Below are 20309 nucleotides of genomic sequence, written 5' to 3' on the forward strand. Positions count from 1 at the left end.
TGCATGGCTATTCTTTCTCTTCAGAAGTGTGGGGGCTTAGGGGGGGGGGGTCCTTTCAATCTTTCCGCGTGGTTTTTCAGATGCTAGAGAAATGCTGGCGCAGTCCCAGTTAAAGCATAGCAGCCCTGCAGAAAAGAGATTGGACTCGCCCATTATAGGTAAAACAGCAATATAGAACCGTGCTGCAACTGTCCCTTTAAACGTGTCAGCGCTATGCCCGGAAGCGCCAGTGCTGTTAAATTAGAAGCACCGGCACGTGGTGAGAAGTGGCATTGCTGTCCAGACCTGCTGAAAGTATTGAGACCCTATTGACCAAGCGCAGGTACCTTATAGAGAAAAATAAAGAGGTACTGTTGGGAACCGTCTGTGCTGCTAGCGATGGCAAATGTATTGACCCCTCCCCCCGTAAGTGCTGGTCTCAAACCATGAAGTATATGTGGATCCTAATGTGAAGTGCGGGCAAAGTATTGGGGGTCTGATCAGATGCGCCACTTTTGGCTCTTAAATAGACAGTGGCCTGAAGAAGGCTACTGGTGCTACAGTGCAGACAACAAGGCGGAAAGTGCAGGTGATGTCCTACTTAAGTTTGGACACTGCTGAGAAGAGCCCTACTACCCTTTTGATTGAACTGCGACCCCGCCTAGAGGTCCCTGCAGTGGCCCATTTATAGCAAGGCAACTTATCAAAGAAGTGGTCGTGTTGTCCAATTAGAAGAAGGGAAGGGCCTCCATGGAAGTCCCACCAAAGACCAAATTACAGTATAGCAACCCTGCAGCAAAGTGCCGGGCCCTCGAACTAAGCGCAACAAGTGTCCGCTGGCAAGTGCCATAAAGGGGCCAAGACGTAACCAGTACTGATCCTGCCCAGTTTGAAGTATCTGGGCTCTACCACGAATTGTCAGTGTTGGTTCATTAAAATGCATGAGACCTGCCGAGAAGTGCCAGTACTGTGATACTGGAGGTATCAAAATTCCAGTACCGACCCATTTAAAGTACTGGAGCTCTGATGAGAACACTGCTGTCATTTTAATAACAATTATAGGAGCCCTGCTGGCAAATGTTCTGCTAAGAGTGCAATGCGCGTACAAATATCAGCCAGCACTTTGACAGTTCAAACACTGGATTTTGCTGACGAGGGCCAAGATGGCCCCAACAGACCTGGAAAAGGTTGCCACCGTGCCCAATAAAGCTACAGTAGTCAAGGTGTATAGTAGAACTGATGGGAAGTGGCACCATCCCATTAAAAAAAAAAAAGAGTCCTCCAAAGAAATGTTAAGCACTGTGCCATTTGAAGCACACTAAGGCGCTAGACAAGTTTTATAGCACTTATTGTCTTGTTAAACGTAAACCAGCCTCACAGAGAAGTGTCACTGAAATCCCATTAAAATTGCACAGTTCTACACACAGGTGTTGTTGCCGCCCAATTAAAAATCAGGGCCCTACAGATAAATGTCTGTATTGATCAATTAACAGTAAAAAAAAAAAGCCCATCAGGGAAGTGCCTGATCTGTCGAATTCAAAAAACAGGAACTCTGTTGTAAAGTGTCGGTTCTGGCCAATTAAAAATAAAGGCACTGAGCCAAAGTGATAAGCGGCTTTTTTACTCCACTAAAACCCACTTTGTCCCTTTCAAAAGCTGGGTTACTGCGTGGTAACCTGTATAGCAGTCCTTCTGAGAAGTGACAGTTACGTTCTCTTAAAGCATGTCAGAGTCCTGCAGGTTAAGTGCCAGTGATGTCGCATTAAATGCACCGGGGCCTGCTGATAGCACTGTCAGAATGCAAGGATGTGCCCCATATTGGGAAGTACCTGAATCGTCCCCTGCTGAGCAGACAGCTCGCTGCTGACAAATGCGGTGATCCATCATGAGGTCGAATCCCAGTCTCCGATGCTTCCGAGGAGGACGGTAACAATGAATCCCACAGACTGGGTGGCAGTCACATGCATTGTGCACAGAAACAGAAGAAGGGCTGTATTTAGCACAATATAAACAAGCAATTACTTTCGTTTTCACGGCCGCAAAAGTAACGGCCGCGCGGCCGTGAAAACGAAAGTAATAGCGATCGCGATCAAAGCTAAAGTGATCGCGATCGCTTGGACGGGAGCGCTGTGTGGCAAGCACGCGAGTGGTGCGCGCGCAGCAGTGATTGGCGGCTGCGCGCGTGCACGCTCGCGTGCACTCAAGCTTTAGGCCACAGGCAGCACTCTAAAAAACCCAACTATAAAATGTCTCTCCGAGCCAGCGCAAGCGCTGGGGCTCAGCGAGACCTAACAAGGGCCCTCATAATGGCTGGTTTGACACCAGGTGCACCCAAGCCTATTCTCACCTAAAAAAGGAGTTAAATAAAACACTGAGAAATAAGACTGATGTAAAGGCGGCTAGAGGTGCCTATAAGCAAGCTATCAGGGACAGGAAAGCCACTATAAAAAAAGGAGGTGTGGGATGCACAACTTTCTGCCTCAGTGCTCAATGATAGCGTGGCTTTTTGGAAAGTCATTAGGGCCCCTTCCTTGTCCAGAGAGGTTGGCCCATCACTTGAAATAGCAATAACGGAGGAGCAATGGATTAAGCATTTCTCCAAAGTTTATCAGGGCGAGAGAAACCCTCCTACGATGGACAGCCCCACCCTGGACGTTTGTAATTTGAATTCCCTCTCCCAAGCTAACGCACTATTGTTTACCTTGGATGAGGTAGAGCGGGCCTGGTCTGTTAGTAAGGGCGGTCAGGCTCCTGGATCAGACAGGGTGCCAGTATACTTGTTTAAGTCAAATACTATTTTGTGGGGACCCCTTTTTACACAGGTTTTAAACGCTAGTTGCAGTGCAGTCTTCCCACCCTCTTGGGTGGAATCAACCATTGTCCCCATTTTTATAAAGGGGGGCAGACAAGACCCAGCATGTTACAGGCCCATCTCATTACTGGATGCCACAACTAAAGTAGTGGGTAGAATAATATTGGAACGCCTTCAGGACTGGGCAGAGGAGAACTCTGTCCTGTCGGACCTCCAATACGGTTTTTGAGCCGGTGTAGGGACTGTTTAGCAGGGTCTGAATCGGTCTCTTTTAGTAGGCAAATATACCACGGCTAAGGTGGGGAACTTATTTTTAGCCTTTGTTGACCTTACAGCCGCATTTGATTGTGTGATTCATAACAAATTTTGGTCAATTTTAGAAGGGATGGGGGTTGATTCACAGATTATTTATTTTCTTAAACGTTTTTATTGCGATGCCAATGCACCAGTCAGGCAAGGCTGCGTCCTGGCTCCATTTCTTTTCAATTTGTATATAAACGGTTTGGGGGAGGCCCTCCTAAAAGATGACCATGACTTCCCCCCACGTGGCGGGGCGACCTATTCCAGCCCTTTTGTATGCAGATGATGCGGTGTTGATGTCCCACACCTAAGTATGACTTCAGAGGGTACTGGATAGTTTTATTAATTTTATGAATGAGCTAGGCCTAAGGGTTAATTCTTCTAAGACCTACATCATGCGCTGCGGTACAGGCATCAAAAAACCTAAAGACATGTTTGTGACAGGACAAAAGATTGGGGTTACTAAAAGATTTTCATATTTGGGCATCCTTTTTGCCCACAATGACTCCTGGTCACAGGCAGTGTCCGTTAAAAAATTAGCATTACTGCGTACTACGTCTGCCCTTAGCGCTTTTGCCAAAAAACTAGGTAAAAGATCACCTCAGGAGCTTATCATGATATATAATGCAAAATGTGTCTCGGCGGTAGTTTATGCGACTGGGGTTTGGGGACCAGTTGACCTGTTACCGATCCAAAGAGTAGAAAACTATTTTTTAAAATACATTTTATCTGTCCCGAATGGCACTTCTGCATGTATCTATCATGCGGAGTTGGGCCTCTCCTTTATTTCAGACTTAATAAAGCTTGAGCCTGTGCTGCTATGGCTCAGACTCTGGACAAAAGAAGAGACAAAATTAAATAGAGACATCATTTTGGATGTTATGAAATTGGATGGGATCCAGAGGATTCCATGGATAAGCTATGTTCGTATATTCTTACAAGATCTTGATTACCTAGAGTACTTTACTAATCCCAGTGTCATCAGGGAAATAACTAGGAAGGATTTAAAAAGCAAAGGGCTTGTCATTGCTAGACACAGCCAGACTATCATCTGAAATTGTAAAACCTTCTGTCCTACACAATCAACTGCTTTTAATTACTTTTAATATTCAACCCTACCTCACCTTTTTCCTGAGTGAATAGGACAGGTTCCTACTAACCCGATTTCGACTGGGGGTTTTCCATAGTTTAGTCACCTTTCCAAAACTGAATGACTCAATCAATCAATCAATTTATATAGTGCGCTGCTCACCCGCAAGGGTCTCAAGGCGCTGGGGGGGTCCGTTACTGCTCGAAAAGCCAGGTCTTGAGTTGCTTCCTGAAGGAGAGATGGTCTTGGGTCAGCCGTAGGTGGATGGGGAGGGAGTTCCATGTCTTGGCTGCCAGGTAGGAGAAGGATCTTCCTCCGGCGGTGGCTCTGCGAATGCGTGGAACGGTGGCGAGGGCGAGGCTGGTCGATCGCAGCTGGCGGGTGGGCGTGTAGAAAGTGAGGCGGTTGTTGAGGTACTTGGGGCCCAGGTTGTGGAGAGCCTTGTGTGCATGGGTGAGGAGTCTGAACGTGATCCTCTTGCTGACGGGGAGCCAGTGCAGGTCTCTCAAGTGGGCGGAGATGTGGTTGTGGCGGGGGATGTCCAGGACGAGTCGTGCGGAGGCGTTCTGTATGCGCTGGAGTCTTTTCTGTAGTTTGGCTGTGGTTCCCGCGTAGAGGGTGTTCCCGTAGTCCAGTCGGCTGGTGACGAGTGCCTGGGTGACCGTTTTCCTGGTTTCGGTGGGGATCCATCGAAGATCTTTCAGAGCATGCGCAGGGTGTTGAAGCAGGATGACGAGACGGCGTTGACTTGTTTGGTCATCGAGAGGGAGGAGTCCAGGATGAAGCCCAGGTTTCGTGCGTGGTCCGTTGGCTTGGGGGTGGTGCCCAGGGCAGGGGGCCACCAGGAGTCGTCCCAGGCGGAGGGTGATGATCCCAGGATGAGGACTTCCGTCTTGTCCGAGTTCAGTTTCAGGCGGCTGTTCTTCATCCACTCGGCGACGTCTTTCATTCCTTCGTGTAGGTTGGCTCTGGCGTTGGCGGGGTCGTTGGTGAGGGAGAGGATCAGCTGGGTGTCGTCAGCGTAGGAAATGATGTTAAGGTTGTGTTGGCGTGCGATGGCCGCGAGGGGGCTCATGTAGACGTTGAAGAGGGTGGGGCTGAGCGAGGATCCTTGGGGTACGCCGCAGGTGACTTCGGTGGCCTCGGAACGGAACGGGGGGAGGCGAACTCTCTGGGTTCTTCCGGGGAGGAACGAGATGATCCACTCCAGTGCCTTCTCTTGGATTCCGGTGTTGCTGAGGCGCTGTATTAGTGTGCGGTGGCAAACTGTGTTGAACGCTGCAGAGAGGTCCAGGAGGATGAGGGCAGCTGTTTCCCCGTTGTCGAGCAGGGATCTGATGTCGTTGGTGGCTGCGATGAGGGCGGTCTCGGTGCTGTAGTTGGCTCGGAAACCGGACTGTGAGGGGGTCGAGGGATCCGTTCGTCTCGAGGAAGGCGGCGAGCTGTTTGTTGACGGTCTTCTCGATGACTTTGGCAGGAGAAGGGAGGAGCGAGATGGGGCGGAAGTTCTTGAGGTCGGTGGGGTCCGCTGTCGCTTTCTTCAGGAGGGCGCTGAGCTCGGTATGCTTCCAGCTCTCCGGGAAGGTGGCGGTGGTGAAGGAGATGTTGATGATGTCCCGGAGTTAGGGTGCGATGATGGAGTCTGCCTTGTTGAAGACTTGGTGGGGGCAGGGGTCGGTAGGGGATCCGGAGTGGATGGTGTTCATCGTGCGGGTGGTGTCTTCGGTGCTGACCGGGGTCCAGTTGCAGAGGGTGGTGGTGGGGGGCGTTGGTTCGGTGCGTGGTCTGTGCACCGAAGCTGTTGTGTATGTCAGCGATCTTGCGGTGGAAGAATGAGGCGAGTGAGTCGCAGAGGTCCTGCGAGGGTGTGATGTCGTTGTTTCCGGCGCTGGGGTTGGAGAGCTCTTTGACGATGCTGAAGAGTTCCTTGCTGTTGTGGGTGTTGTTGTCCAGTCGTTCTTTGAATGTTGTTCTTTTGGTGGTGCGGATCAGCTGGTGGTGTATGCGGGTGGCGTTCTTGAGGGCTGTCATGTTTTCTGTAGTCTGGTCGTGGCGCCAGGTTTTTTTCGAGGGTGCGGCAGTTTTTCTTGGATGTTTTGAGTTCGTTGGTGAACCACGAGGCTTTCTTGCTGCCGGGTCTGCTGGGTGGGTTCTTCAGAGGTGCGAGGTCGTCGGCGCAGTTGGTGAGCCACTGTGTGAAGTTGCGGGCTGCTTCGTTGGGGTCCGTTGCGCTGGCGGGAGGGTTCTGGCTGAGGGAGGTGGTGAGCATGGTCGGCGGTGATCTTGTTCCAGCTCCTGCGGGGAACCTGTTGCGGGTGGTGGTGGGTCGTGGTTCTTCTGAAGTTGAAGCGGACGCAGCTGTGATCAGTCCAATGAAGTCTGGTGGAGTGGCTGAAGGACATGTGCTTGCTGGAGGAGAAGACGGGGTCAAGCGTGTGGCCGGCGTAGTGGGTGGGGGTGTTCACCAGTTGCTTGAGTCCGAGGTTGGCGAGGTTGTCCAGCAGGGTGTTGGTGTTGCCGTCATTGTTGTTTTCCAAGTGGAAGTTGAGGTCTCCTAGGAGGATGTAGTCAGAGGAGGTGAGGGCATGCGGGCTGATGAAGTCTGCGATGGCTTCGCTGAATTGTGTGCGTGGTCCCGGGGGTCTGTAGATGAGAGTGCCTCTGAGGGTGGTCTTGGGGTCGGTGTGTATCTGGAAGTGAAGGTGCTCGGCGGCGGTGAGGGTGTCGTCGGAGTTGGTCGTGATGCGGATGGTGTTCCTGTGGACGATGGCGATGCCTCCTCCGGTCTGGTTGACGCGATCCCTCCGGGTGATCTTGTATCCGTCCGGGATGGCTATGGCGATGTCGGGGGCTGAGGAGGTGTTCATCCAGGTTTCCGTGAGGAAGGCGACGTCTGGTGATGTTGTGTTGAGCAGGTTCCAGAGTTCGACGGTGTGTCTGTGGACGGAGCGGGTGTTGAGCAGGATGCACTTGAGGTGGTTGTTGCTGGTGCCTGGCCTTTTAGGTGCGGTGCAGGTCCGGAGGCAGGTGAAATTGCAGGCTTGGCAGGTGAAGGGTCCATGGGTGTGTTTCGGGGTGGCTTGGTAGCAGGCGGGGTTCCGGCCGGGTTTGAGTGCGTTGAGGGCATCGTAAGTCCGTCGTGTGGGCTGGCATCGCCGGGGGCCAGGGGTCCCCAATGGGGCGGGGCCGCAGGGACGCAGCGGCGGGAAAGGAACGTTGGGGGACACGGAGGCAACGGACAGAAAGGAAAAGGGGTCCAAAAGGAAATAAACGGGCACAGGGGTACAGAAGGCAAAAGGTGGCACAGGCAGCGGGGACAGAAAGAGAAAAAGGGTACAATTAGGAAGTAAACGGGCACAGGGGTACAAAAGGCGGCACAGGCAGAGAAGCAACAATGAGGAAACAGTACTTAGCGGCTGACACGAGCGGCAGAGGCAGCGAGATGCAGGACACACAGGGGGCTGTGTGGCGGTGAGGGGAGCGACCTACCTGGTGGCAGGGTCAAAGGTCTCCAGTTGTGCCCCTGTGATAACATCCCTAAGCAAACAACGATCCACGTCACTTTTTTCTGTAGATATTATTCTTATGCCAGGAGAATGAGTATAGTCCCCGTGTTAAAATGGTTTGGGCTTCGTCAATGTCGACCTGCCCTTTTGGCACTACAACAACTTGACAATGTGCACAGTGTTTTAGGATGGTAATCTTTCTGAAAAAAGTTCTGTGTCAAAGAAAACAAATGATTCTCTGCTGATTGGCTTCTTTTTTAATTCTTGGAAAGCTGACTGAGTTTAATAATGTTTTATCTTCTTACCGAATTCCAATTAATTTCTGTAAATGTATTTTTATATGAACTTATATATATGAAATGTTGTTAATATGCTTTTATGATGGTTTGTCCACAATCGAATAAAGCTTTATTGATTAGATTTGACTTGCATGCTAAAAGAATGCGTCCTAAAGACGGGTTCATTCTATTGCCAGCGCTGTGAAGGCACTGCGAGATTCCGGCTACGTTCTAAAGGATGTTTCCCCTCCATAGAGAGGTGTTGGCAATTATGCATCAATGATACATCAGTGGCGTGCTTATCAGCACTGATCAGCTAATCCAACATAACCATGCCCTGCATAATGATTTCTCTGAAGACTTCTCTTATATCTCTATGGTGATGCTCGAACGACCACTAATTCCTCAACATATGAATGACACCTCCAAGTTTCTGTTCTTAAAAGAACAAAGGTGGATTTTCAAAATGAAAACGGACACACATGGGCTCAATGACATTATTCCTTGGACCTCCATTTGAATTGTATTCTCCTCTGAGATGTGAAGTATATCATTGCATTTCGCCTACAATTTGTTGAATCATGAGAATCTCCATTTGTCGCTGATTCATATGATATCTACTGTACTTGTAGCAATTAGGATCATACAGCGAGAGGACCTAACTGCTTCTTGCTACAGAACCTTTTGAAGTATGGATGATAACATCAGTCCTAGCCTCCACGGGCTAAGCGTTTCAACATTGCATGTGGAGGAGATTTGGATGAGACTCGGGTCAATAGTCCTCGATCTCGCTGTCTGTATATCCACAAACACCACCGCATCTGCCCCACGAGACTCTGGTTTCAGGAATATTGTTCTCATCTGTTATCAGTAACTTTTTTACACGTTTATCCAGGGATGGGAATGGGCCAATGTTTTGATTATATCTTCAGAAGCGTAGCCTGTTCTGAGATCTATCTAACTGACCCCTTCAGGTGGGTACACACATATATATATCTCTTTCTTGGTCTCATATTCATGTTTTCATAAACTTATCAATATAGACGAGCCGCATTGTCATTGGCCTAGATATTGAGAGAAGCATTTGTACATACACTGAGCTATAATATTTTTATTTTAGAGTGGAATAATTAGGACAACAAAGTTGAGAGTCTCTCCCCCCTTTTCCTTACATGCATTTCTAGTAACTTTATTTTCTCACCAGATGGCGAAAAGTGGCAGCCACACACCATTTCATGATGGCTGGTCGGTTTCATGCCAAATATGGGTGTTGATTCCTGGTCCCATACCATCACGCCCTGATTGCCCTCTATATGATATGCTATATGGAGGTCTTGAGAAGAAGGATGTACGTGTGTATGTAAATCTGGCAATCATGATTGATGTGGGGAGCGCAATAATAGATATGGAGATGTAGAGAGAGAGAGTCTCGCTTATCCTCCTGTGTGGTCCTATAAATGATGTAACACGTTTGCTTACATCGAAAGAGGCACTCCCTAACCTTTGGCACATTTTATCCAAGCTTGTCATTAAAAGTACATGCCTAGGGAGAGGAGAAACATAATTGTTCGCAAATATCCTGTACGGCGCATGCGCGTTTTGATCAGTGTTGTGGTTTTCACGCACGCGGCTGTACAAATGCACATCTAGGGCCAGGACCAATAGGTATCCCTGATATTGCAGTGTCCGATTTGAGCAGCTCTTGAAAATTTCGGACTGCGCATGCACACTAAGAATAGCGATTCTGCTCCTGCGCATGCGTTTGCCCAACTACACATCCGGGGCGAGTGCAAATAGTAACACCTGATGCTTCGGCGCCCGATCTGACCAATCAGAGCGGCTATTTAAAGATTCCCTGCCTTGCTGTCGTTACCTCCCAGACTGCTCGGAGTCAAGCTCGAGGTCTCGACGGACAGGTAAACGGAGGGATACTTAACTCTTTTGCTTTGACTGAACATTTTGAAACATATGATCTGACACGATCATTAGATTGACTGTGGGTTAACTAGAGAGTTTTAGACCCCTAGATTTTGCATTGTCTCAGATGGATGATCATGCGGTCTGAATGGAGAGTGTTAATATCATCTAGACATCCCGTTTAGGGAACGAAGAGAGTTATTCCCTATTGATGTGACTGCACGGGGCGGCTTAATCTACAACCTTTGCTCGACCGACCATGTTGCAGGTGGTCTCATAGTAGAGCTGGTTAAGAATTAAACCGTTTGCCTGGTACATTTTATCTGTCACTTATATGGTGCATGTTTGTTAGAGTCAAGGGTTGATTGGTTGTATTTGTTGAATTCTATGTAGGGACCTTTTGAGTACTAGTATACATACACAACTTGTCCTCCCGTGTCCCTATTTTTTAACAGAGCGGTGCCTCCTACACCGAGCAATTTGCCGGGTGAGGTGAGGCTTTTCTCCCACAGAACGTTGGGTGAGTTACAATTTATTTTTCAAAGAGAATTTTACTGAATTATGGACCACAGTTTGGGCATTTTCTAAAGATAATAGTGCACGAAAAGGGCACTATTGAACATTAGTCGCTGATGCTGTTTATGTCTGTGCTAGACCTACGACATTGTTTTGATTTTCACTGTCTTCTCTTTTAGGAAAAAAGTGACAATACCAAAGCAAAGCAAAAATATTGCTAGTCTGGTAGGGTGGCTATGGCCACATACTCATATTGATAATATCATGATTTTGAGATTCACTGTTTGTATACACCATTTTACCAAATTTATCCTGCAGTAGCCTTTAATACCATCATTATTAGGTCCTGAAGAAAGCCGGGTGAGACAACCAGATCGGCTGAAACATGTCGACCTTAAGAGACCAAGTCAGGAATTAGTCACATTTTTTTCAGACTAATTTGGTTTTTAGATATGACACCTGGTCAATTCACAATAAACATATTTTTTGACCACGTAGTTATTTTTAAAGCACTATCACGTTATAGCACTGCAATTTGTTGAATCCTCTGAAATATTATTGCACACTTTGGCAGGAGATTTTTTCTTTAGGGATCATTGGGACGGGTACCCAGTAGAGCCAGGTGGCTCGTGTGTGTGGGCCCTGACTTTGACCCCTTAGGGTCTCATATGACGAAGCTCCGCCAATAAGGGTGGGCTGATGGACTCTTAATCTCCCTACTTAGTGATGTACTAATTCTTTGAAGAGGTGTGCACAGTATATACAGCATCATGCGGCGTTTTGTTTATTTCTGGACTTAAGACCTTCTGTTAGTGTATTTCGGTGTATTCTGGGGATTGAAGGTATTGTAGTCCCTAAACTAGTCCCCCTAGGACCCTTTTGTAGATTGTTTGTGAAGATGCTCAGTATATTGCTGCCGTTGCAAACAAAGTGGGCAGGATCTTGCAACTCTCATTCATTGGAGAGTTTGGGATGGGAGAGGAGAGGGGTTAGGCGAAAGGGTTGTTGCCAAAGATTACCAGCTTTGGCAAAAGCAATCTGGCCCCATCGTAATGACATATATACTTGAATGCGTCACTACGCATATACAGGCATTATGGCACAGCAGCAGCAATTTTTACTTATAATAAATATAACGTTACAAGAAGGCGGGCATCCAAAAATACAGAAAATCACTTTTTAAAGAAATGTGTGGCCCAGTAGCAAAATGCAGTTGCCAAACCCTTTAAAAAATACATTGAAAAAAGAACCCCAAAAAAACGGACTGGGGGAACAACTGGAAGCTGAACAGAGGTAAGCAACGTGCGGTTCATGAGCAATGAAGAATCTGCTGGTTCAAAAAAACAGAAAAAGAGACAAACAGAAAAAAGCCAAGAAGAACAGGGCGGAGCGGAGGAAGATATGGACAAGCTTGGAGTGCATGGAGCAGGGGAGAAAGAAAGAGAGATCAAGGGGTCTGAGATGATGGGGGGTGAGAGCTCTTGGGGAGGGAACAAGAAAATACATGTAATCTCATGGAGTGCTCCGTAGAATATTGTTTTCCCCGAATGCAAGCAGTGGAAGTATACAGAAAACAAGCTACGCTTTAGGTGAGGGACATGCACAAGAGGGAAAGCTATTGAAAATCAAGCCAGCAAACGAGATTGCCAACCAATGATAAGCAGTGGCTGAATCGAAGTCCACTGTAAGTATGTGTAATGTAATTGGTATTTTGACAAAAGACAGCTGAAGTTGTTTCTAAGAGATACCTAAAAAAGACATGTCAATAAAACAAGGTTAGCGTGTCATGAGAAAAAATGACAATGTCCATAAATACAGAAGAGTGTGACAACACGAGATAAGAAAAGGTAAAGTCCGTAAGAAAGAAAGAGAAATAAACCATAAGGAAAGGACAAGATTAAAAATGCAGACAGAACAAAGAATAAATAAACGGAGTGCAAGAGGCAGTTGGAAGCTTTGTAAGATCAAGCACTTGCAAAGCCAAGTGGTCTGGATTTAAAGTGCTGGGATGAAAGGATGTGGCCTAATGGCTAGAGCGGACGAGCTTAAAGCTGGGGAACCAGATTCGAGTCTCAGCAGAGATGCTCAAAATCCTGTGATTCTGGGCAAATCACTTAATCTCACCGTTCCTAACAAAATGAATGTGTCCGTCCGTAATGTTACTGTTGCTCATGTAAAGCGCTCTGATACCTTCGGGGCGAGTTTGCACTATATAAAACTCCCCCAAAAATAAATGAATGTGTGAATGCATTCAATGTTACCAGATCACAGAGAGACATATGAAGCCCACAGAAGGAGGATCATAACTGTACAGTAGTCTCTCATGAGTTCAATGCAAGCAGTCGAGTAAAGAAGGAAGAGTACACTCAAGCAGCCAATAGCATTAGGTGAGCAATGAACTCCACTGGGCTGAGCTAAAAAGACATAACTGACAAACTCCCAAGCCAATAACAGTAAGAGGCTGGTCAACCAAAGCCAATGGCTGAAAGCAACAGACTGAAATAAATTCTACTTATGCTGTAGGAGATAGGTCTAATTGGCAGCTGCACTTTTTAAACCCAGATCTAAAAGCAGGTGATGATGGCAGAGAGATGGAAGAAAAGAAGTGTAAGAAACTGAAGGGAAAGTTCAGGAAAGAGAAACACAGAGAAACTCAGACGGACAAAAAGACAAAATCAGGCAGGCAGTACACGGCATCTAAGTACTCCATAGAGAAAAGGGAGAGAAGCAGACAGGATATCCACGGAGGATCAGAGAACTTAGGCAACTACCAATCCTTTGGCTTCTGAACGTCTTTAGTCATACCCAGCTCATTTAATCAAAGACCTCAGAAGAAAAGACCAACTACCATTTCAATTCAGCAGACCGCTTCGCTTTACATTCATTGATTTGCAAAACACCTAATGAAGAGGTTGAAGGATCAGTCAACAGAAACTAGCAACTGAAATCTCACCCAGAGAATAAAGCAGTGTGCACAAATAAGAGTGAGCAACCCTGCATCAGACAGTTTTACATGGAAGCAAATTAACAAGCGTATTCCCCGGCTGAAAACCAACGCACTGAGTGACCCACCCACCATCAGTACATTGTCGGAAAATTCATCAAGCAACCAGGGAGATCAGTTAGGCAGGTGCACTGCCAAACATGGCAGCATTTAGAATGAGGAAACATCGAGATTTTTAAAAGCAAGTCGGGGAACTTATTATCCCGATTGACTTACACCGAGGTGAGATAATTTTAGGAAAGTGAAAGACAAAATAAAAATGTGATATTGCTCTAAGAATTGTGAGTCTCCCGCCTGAATAGAGGGTGATTGCAAGTAAGCACTGTCATACCATGACCAGTGCTTCGTTATTATATCCTAAAAAAGAGTTCTATCAGTGCCCTTAGAGAACAATCATGGTTTTCAATTACTTGGGCCAAGTCTGCACACACGCAGAACTGTAGGTGGTTATGCCACACTCAACCCCTAAAGGGCCAACAGTAAGTTTCACTTTGATCCTTGGCATCACCGGCCAGTGTTCCCGCTCCCTAACGGTGCTACTAAAATTGCGTTTTATAGCCCGTGGGAAGCAAAGTGCCTGGCCAATAGAACAAGAGATGACCGGGAAAAAAGGTGCATCGATCAGGGAGGGTCCGTGGAGAAGGCTAATAAGTGCAGTCTCATGTGGGAAGAGCTAGAAATGCAGTGTGGTCTAAATACAGATATTTATGGCCGGTGCTCAGACCCGGCCCACTTAAAGCCCTGTTCTTACTGATCTGTGTGCCCTCTAACTTTTCTCTAAAAAGAACTTTATGCATTCATTTGACATAAATGACTAGCACATTTTACTCTGGCCACATCCCTGACTTTAAACATGTCTTCACTTTAAGTGTCCTCCAGATGGTTGGTGGAAGCATGTCGCAGAAAGAAAGCAAACACCAGAAATGGGTATCGATTTCATTTATACCAACCAGCATAACTCCTCAAAATTATTATGTTTCTAATCAAACAGTGAAATCCCCCAGGTTGAAGAAACTGACGAGTACAACATCTGCACGTCTATTACACCGACTGACCTGCCTGTTGAGCAATGCAGAGTGTGAGGCATTTCAGAGGTGTTTTTACGTTTTGAAAGAGAGGGCTGGTAATCACTAAAATATGTTTGGAACTATAATCTCCCACCGTCATGCAGTAACGACCATGGCATGCAAGGGAATTTTTTCTGATCTGATTGGCCACTCTTTCGGCCAATGATATTACAGTAAGTCATGGTAACGACTCCTATATCGAAGCAGTATTCTTGGTTATCCTGCTAAGGAGCTAACCTGACTGCATGCTGTGCCAATTGTATGAATGATGAATCTGTTGTGTTTAGGTGCCTGATCGCAGAGAATTGTTCTTGGAAATCAATGGGCTTTCTTTATATTATTTCCTTGCACCTGCTCTGTTTTTGAAAGTGTTGTCTGCAAAGAGCAAAGTGTGGATTTTGCTTTGCCATTTCGTTCTTCTTTCCCATCTTCAACACTTCAGATTTTCCCTAGAGCTGGCTGTCTGGTGTGTAAAAAAAAAAAGGTAACGTGTTGGCTGGTCACACAAAGGGATAGCATGCTACGCCGTTTTTCTAAAACACGACAATAGTAGTGTTTACAGAAACATAAACCCCTCAGAAATATCAATTAAGGGTGTTAATAAGTGCGATAAAGAATCAAGGGACAGTGAAAGAACCGAAGGGAACAAAACAGGCGTGGAAACATCGAGAAGCAAAGGAAACAAAAAAAATACAAGGGCTAAAAGAGAATCAAAGAACAGAAAAAGACTTGGATAACAACAGATTCTAAGCGGAAAAATAAATGAATAGGAAAAGAATCTAAGGTGACAACGACGGAAGATTAAAATAAGAGAAAAGAAAGAATAGAAAGAACAAACTAAAACTGGAGAGAAAGTCGTTCAATGGTGATAGAAAGAACTGGCCAGAAAATTAATTGAAGAAGAGGAAATAAATCAAAGGAGAAAAGAAAGTAAAATAAAAGAATGAAAAAGGTGAAAAGGAACCCAAACCTTGCTTGGTAAAAGAATGAAAAGAAGGAGAAAAAATGTCTTTTAGTCCAATGGGCATTTCGAGCCTGATCTACAGCGTGCACAAAGGTCCGCGGCCTCAGGATCTAGCCTGGCAATTCCAGCTACAGCAAAATAAGTTTGGTGCAAAGAAAAAAAAAGAAAACGGACTACCTCTGCGAGGCCCGAAAATAAAGCCAGATAGAGACCCGGTTCGAGGCCCCCTGAAAATAACTGCCGGTGCTCGGACCCAGACAGACCCGGCCCACTTGAAGCCCTGGACATAAGCAGTTAATAGTATATACTTTAGGTCAATGACTGGAAATGCGGAGAAAGATAGCAAGCCCTTGTCAAAACCAACGAGTAACTCAACCCCCTTGGAAACACATGCACAATCAAACCGAAAACTAGAAGAAAACAAGCAGAAACAATTAACAGCACAAGGGGAAAGGTTAAAACCTACCCAGGCTCTGCGTCACTCAGTTCAGTGAAGACTTCAGAATATGTTTCAAGGCTGGCAAAAACAGGAGAGCACGCAAGAAAGCATCATTGGTACAACTGCTCATGTGCCATGGACATCGCCAGCAGATCATGGGACTGCCACATGCCTTTGAGGGACAATGACTTCATATGGACGTCGTTTCCTACGGTATGTACAACAAAACACTCTCGTGTAAAGGGCGTGGGTAAAAGCTTTGGTTTTTAATAGAAGGGCCCAGGCTCAATGAGTTATTGTTTATCTGAAACCAAGCTACTTCCACATCATTCCCTGTTCGCTGGCTCTCCACAAAACATTTCCTTCATGGATACGAACAGGCTCCTTGCATCTAAGGAGACAGGCTTTGGAAAACGCGCACAGAATCTATGAACACTTATGTTGCATTAGAAAACGAACGGAGGAAAGGTGCACGAAGCAGGTAGAGGGATGCAAATAAACAACTTCAGTTTAGTGTTTTAGGTTTCGCCGGCAAAGCACTTGCGCTGTGCTTGCAAAATCTCTTGTAGTGAAAAAAAAAAATAAAAAAAAATCTTAAAAGAGGCTCAGGACCCGCCCTTTACTTACCATAGGCTGGCTCCCACATCACTTTACTTACTACTGGCTGGCTCCTCCATCACTCATTTCCTTTCTGGCCAGAGCCCCTCCTCGCCACCGTCGTCATGGCGTGGAGCCTGGACCAAGTACTGCTTCAAGTGGCCTGTGTCCTTCCACTGCAAGCTCTTGCAGGCACTTTTTTTTATTAACCACCAACATGCATTGGTGGCATGCACTATGCACATGTCTGCTCTGTATTACTCAGAGGGCGGCAGATTTCTTGAATGTACTGCAGCACTGCACAGGTGTAGTGGAAGAGGCAACACTTTGATTGGACATTATAATTCACCAGGGGTTCAGTTTGATCATGTAGTAATGTGATTAGCCCGTGCGCGCACCTTCTTTCTCTCGTCAGAGGACATGCGCTAACCAGCTTCGATGTACACAGTGAAAGCCCAGAGTTTGTGCTGGCCGAACCAGAAGAATGGGTATTCTCAGGCAGGAGCGTGTCTAGAAAATCATGCGGTGGCATGTTCTAATCCAATGTCACAATTGCATAAACCTGCGATTGACTACGCTATGATACAATCCGTGGCAGTTTAAAAATGTAGGGGGCTAGGAGCAATATATATGTATACACTGCGCAGGGCAGCAGACAAATTGCAATGCAGAACGTGTAAAACCAATAAAGAAGTAATGTTTTAGGCTGTATGTTACACATCAGGACAGCATGTTCTAGTTCGCGCTGTTCTCTGTTAATTTTTTGAATTCATAAACTCTGATTTATTTTCCTCTTGTAATATAATAACTCATGTACCTGCACGCAATATTTATTGCACAGGTTAGTCTAGCAAATTATGTTACTTCTTCCCATCCCCTGTGTTCTGCGACCCCACCAAGCCTTCGTCGAGCAGTCGGTTTTGTGCGCACAAATAGCGCTGGAACTGGAAACAATCATTGGCAAAGCCAATCGGATTCGCCCATGCAAGGTCTATTGACTTTGTCAATGTTTTTATACAAGTTACACAGCAGTTGAACTTCTGTGCAACACGGCTTAAAGTTTTTTTAAAAACGGTATGATGCAGTAACAATAAAAAGAACTATGTCGTGGCCAGAACTGATCATATACATTTTTTTTTAGCAGCCTTTAAGCCACGGAACAAACATTGACAAAGACAATAGTTGCCAATGCGGTTTCCGGATAATCGGGGGTAGGGTAAAAGGAGGGTGTGTGAGGAAGGATGCCACATGCTGAGAAGGTTATGGGATATCGCATAGCTTTAGTAATGTTTATCATTTATATTTTCTTCTGAATAAACCCAATGTAAAGAAAACAGTCCAATACAAACTAAATTGCATGCCAAGCTGTTGAAAAACAATGGTTACAGAAGAGAGGGTAAGGGATAAGTTAGGAGTTTAAAAGCTTTAATGGAAAAAAGTGTGGGGGGGGGGGGGTTCAGGGCATTCTATACCAGAAAATGTTTAGTATACAATAACAAAACACTAACCTGGACCACTTACATTAGAGAGGGGTGAAAAGACCACACCCTCTCTTCCCAGCGCTTCTTCCTTCATCGAGTTCTCAGAATCCGCTTTTCCACCCATAAAGAGTAGGACATCAACTAAGAGTCAAATGAAGGAGTAATAATCTTTACACAGGCTTTATATTAAAAAAATAAAATTAACACACACACACGCACAACACAGCAGCAACCACAACATTACTAGAAAACACTTAGCCTTCCATTCTACCTCTTCTATTTCTTCACAACGGGACTACCATACTAATTTGAACAACATTGGAAGGGTACATTTGGCATACTTGGATACAAGAAAATGACATCCTCTACTAAAGGTTTCTTGCATTGCTAAATTCTTAACGAAATTACAAAAATCGTGGCTTAAAAGATACTGGGCAGAAATCGAACACTCATCAAATTAACTCACTGAATGAGTTACAAATTTCCAACAAGGATTATGTTGCGTGGGAATGGTAAACAAGGGTGTGCCAACAAACATTACAGGCATGGGTACACTCAATTATGTCAGAATATTTTATAACTCGTAGACACAGATATGTATTTATATACTAAATAAAATCAAAGATAACGGTTAATAAGGAGGATAACTGACTAGCTAATCAATTGAAATATGATAAAAAAGGGTTGAAAATTAAGTTCTTTCTCTATTATTCTCAATATATAGGAATACACATTTTAAACTGAATATCGTAATAGAACCACTATATTCGTGATAGAAACACGAAATATTTGCAAATTAGAACTGTGTCAAGGAGAAAGAAAAACATTTAACAAAGGCCAGTCAACATTGAACCTCTATTTAAATGGAGAGGGGAGCGAAGATCATGGTGACAATGATTCGGGGCGGTAAGGATTAGAAAGAGTGACAGTGCTTTGCAAATAACAAGCTCAGAAAGAATAAAACAGGATTCAATTAGCACGAGTTACATAATATCTGAATGCACATCACATAAAAGTAACACACACAACTGCCACTAATATGATTGATGCTGTGCTATAAGTTTCCACATAACAGTAGATGCACGTGCCACTCATAAAACATGCACATCCAAAAGAATGCAGCTTAATATAAAGTATATACGCAACATAAGACCTAATAATTAGCAATCTGTCTGAGCAGAGGATCCACTCCATGAGATGCTACTATCTTGACGTGATGACATCATATCCATATCACACAAAAAGCACCCTCACGGACCAAGATAAGACTCAATAATGGAGAAAAACTCATCTTTTGAAACATCATCTGAATCTACTGATGGCCAAGAATAAAACTAAAAAGATGGTGTTTTGGCAGAAAGGAGGACTCAAGAGATTACAGTGCACTTTGTCGATTGGCAGATCAATGTCCGTATGAGCGTCAAACAGCTTTTCACGAAAGTGAGCAGCCCTTCGGTGCAACTTCGGCTCTTGAGGTTTACACCGGTTTAGAACCGTAATCAAGATTGGCCCCTGACGAAGGGACTGGGAAGTCCCGGAATGCATTGGGCTTCGTCATTAACAAGCTGTTGACAATTTGAACATTTGTAACCTTTAGTCATTGAATGCCATGACATATTATGTTATATGAATGTAACAATGCACTTGTTTTTGCATAATTTGAGAAACTACAACAACAATGTATTGTCGTTGATTTAAGTTTTCTTTATTGTGAAGTACATTGAAAATTCTAATGTATGTTGCTAAACCCAAAAAGTGTTTAAAATAAATTAAATTAAGGAAGGTTGCCTTCAGTGAATTGTGCGCAGCGTATCCGGGTACTAGTAGTTGGTTTAACACATTGCAAGCTCACACACGTACCGATAGGGTGTGTTTCGCTGCTGCACCATCATTACAAAAGAGGTCATTTGATAAGTTGGCCAATATTGTTTAAACAGGAGTGCACTCCCAAACCCATAAGTTACGAGAATAAAACTACACACAAGGAACATAGCAGCAGAATAAGTATACTAAGAAAGTTTAAAAAAAAACAAATGTTCATGGGATGGATAGGCTCATAGGAGGATCGCAAATACAGCATGGTGGGTTCGATTCTATAAGTCTCCATTGTAGTGTATTCTACAATGGATCACCACCACCTCTTCTCTGCAAACATAATGCCTGTTCCATGGATTGACCGTTTTCCCTCATCACTGATATTTGAAAGTTATACAGGCTTTTATTTAATTTAAAATCTGAAAGAACTGTAATCACTACCACAAGCGAGTGGCAGAAAGCTATATAAAAATCAATCAACGGAGTACCATACTTGCACAAGTGCACAATTGAAATACTTGACACTGACTGTAGTGCTCATATC

At 45.1% G+C, this 20309-nt stretch overlaps 1 protein-coding gene across 9 annotated transcripts in view; it reads right to left on the bottom strand.

The window, feature by feature from the left end:
• Positions 1-20309, bottom strand: part of MAFK (MAF bZIP transcription factor K) — a 262438-nt gene that overhangs the window by 122028 nt on the left and 120101 nt on the right. For 6 of the 9 annotated variants that reach the window (XM_085629250.1, XM_085629251.1, XM_085629246.1 and 3 more), the window contains one exon: positions 17978-18091. The exons of 2 other annotated variants lie outside the window; for them this stretch is intronic. In XM_085629250.1, the coding sequence (XP_085485376.1) occupies positions 17978-18074 (97 nt within the window). In that variant the 5' untranslated portion in view covers positions 18075-18091. The remainder of the gene's footprint in view (positions 1-17977; positions 18092-20309) is intronic. One more of the 9 variants, XM_085629255.1, reaches the window with a different exon arrangement.

The sequence above is a fragment of the Triturus cristatus genome, chromosome 10 (assembly GCF_964204655.1).
Source record: "Triturus cristatus chromosome 10, aTriCri1.1, whole genome shotgun sequence".
Taxonomy (NCBI): Eukaryota; Metazoa; Chordata; class Amphibia; order Caudata; family Salamandridae; genus Triturus; species Triturus cristatus.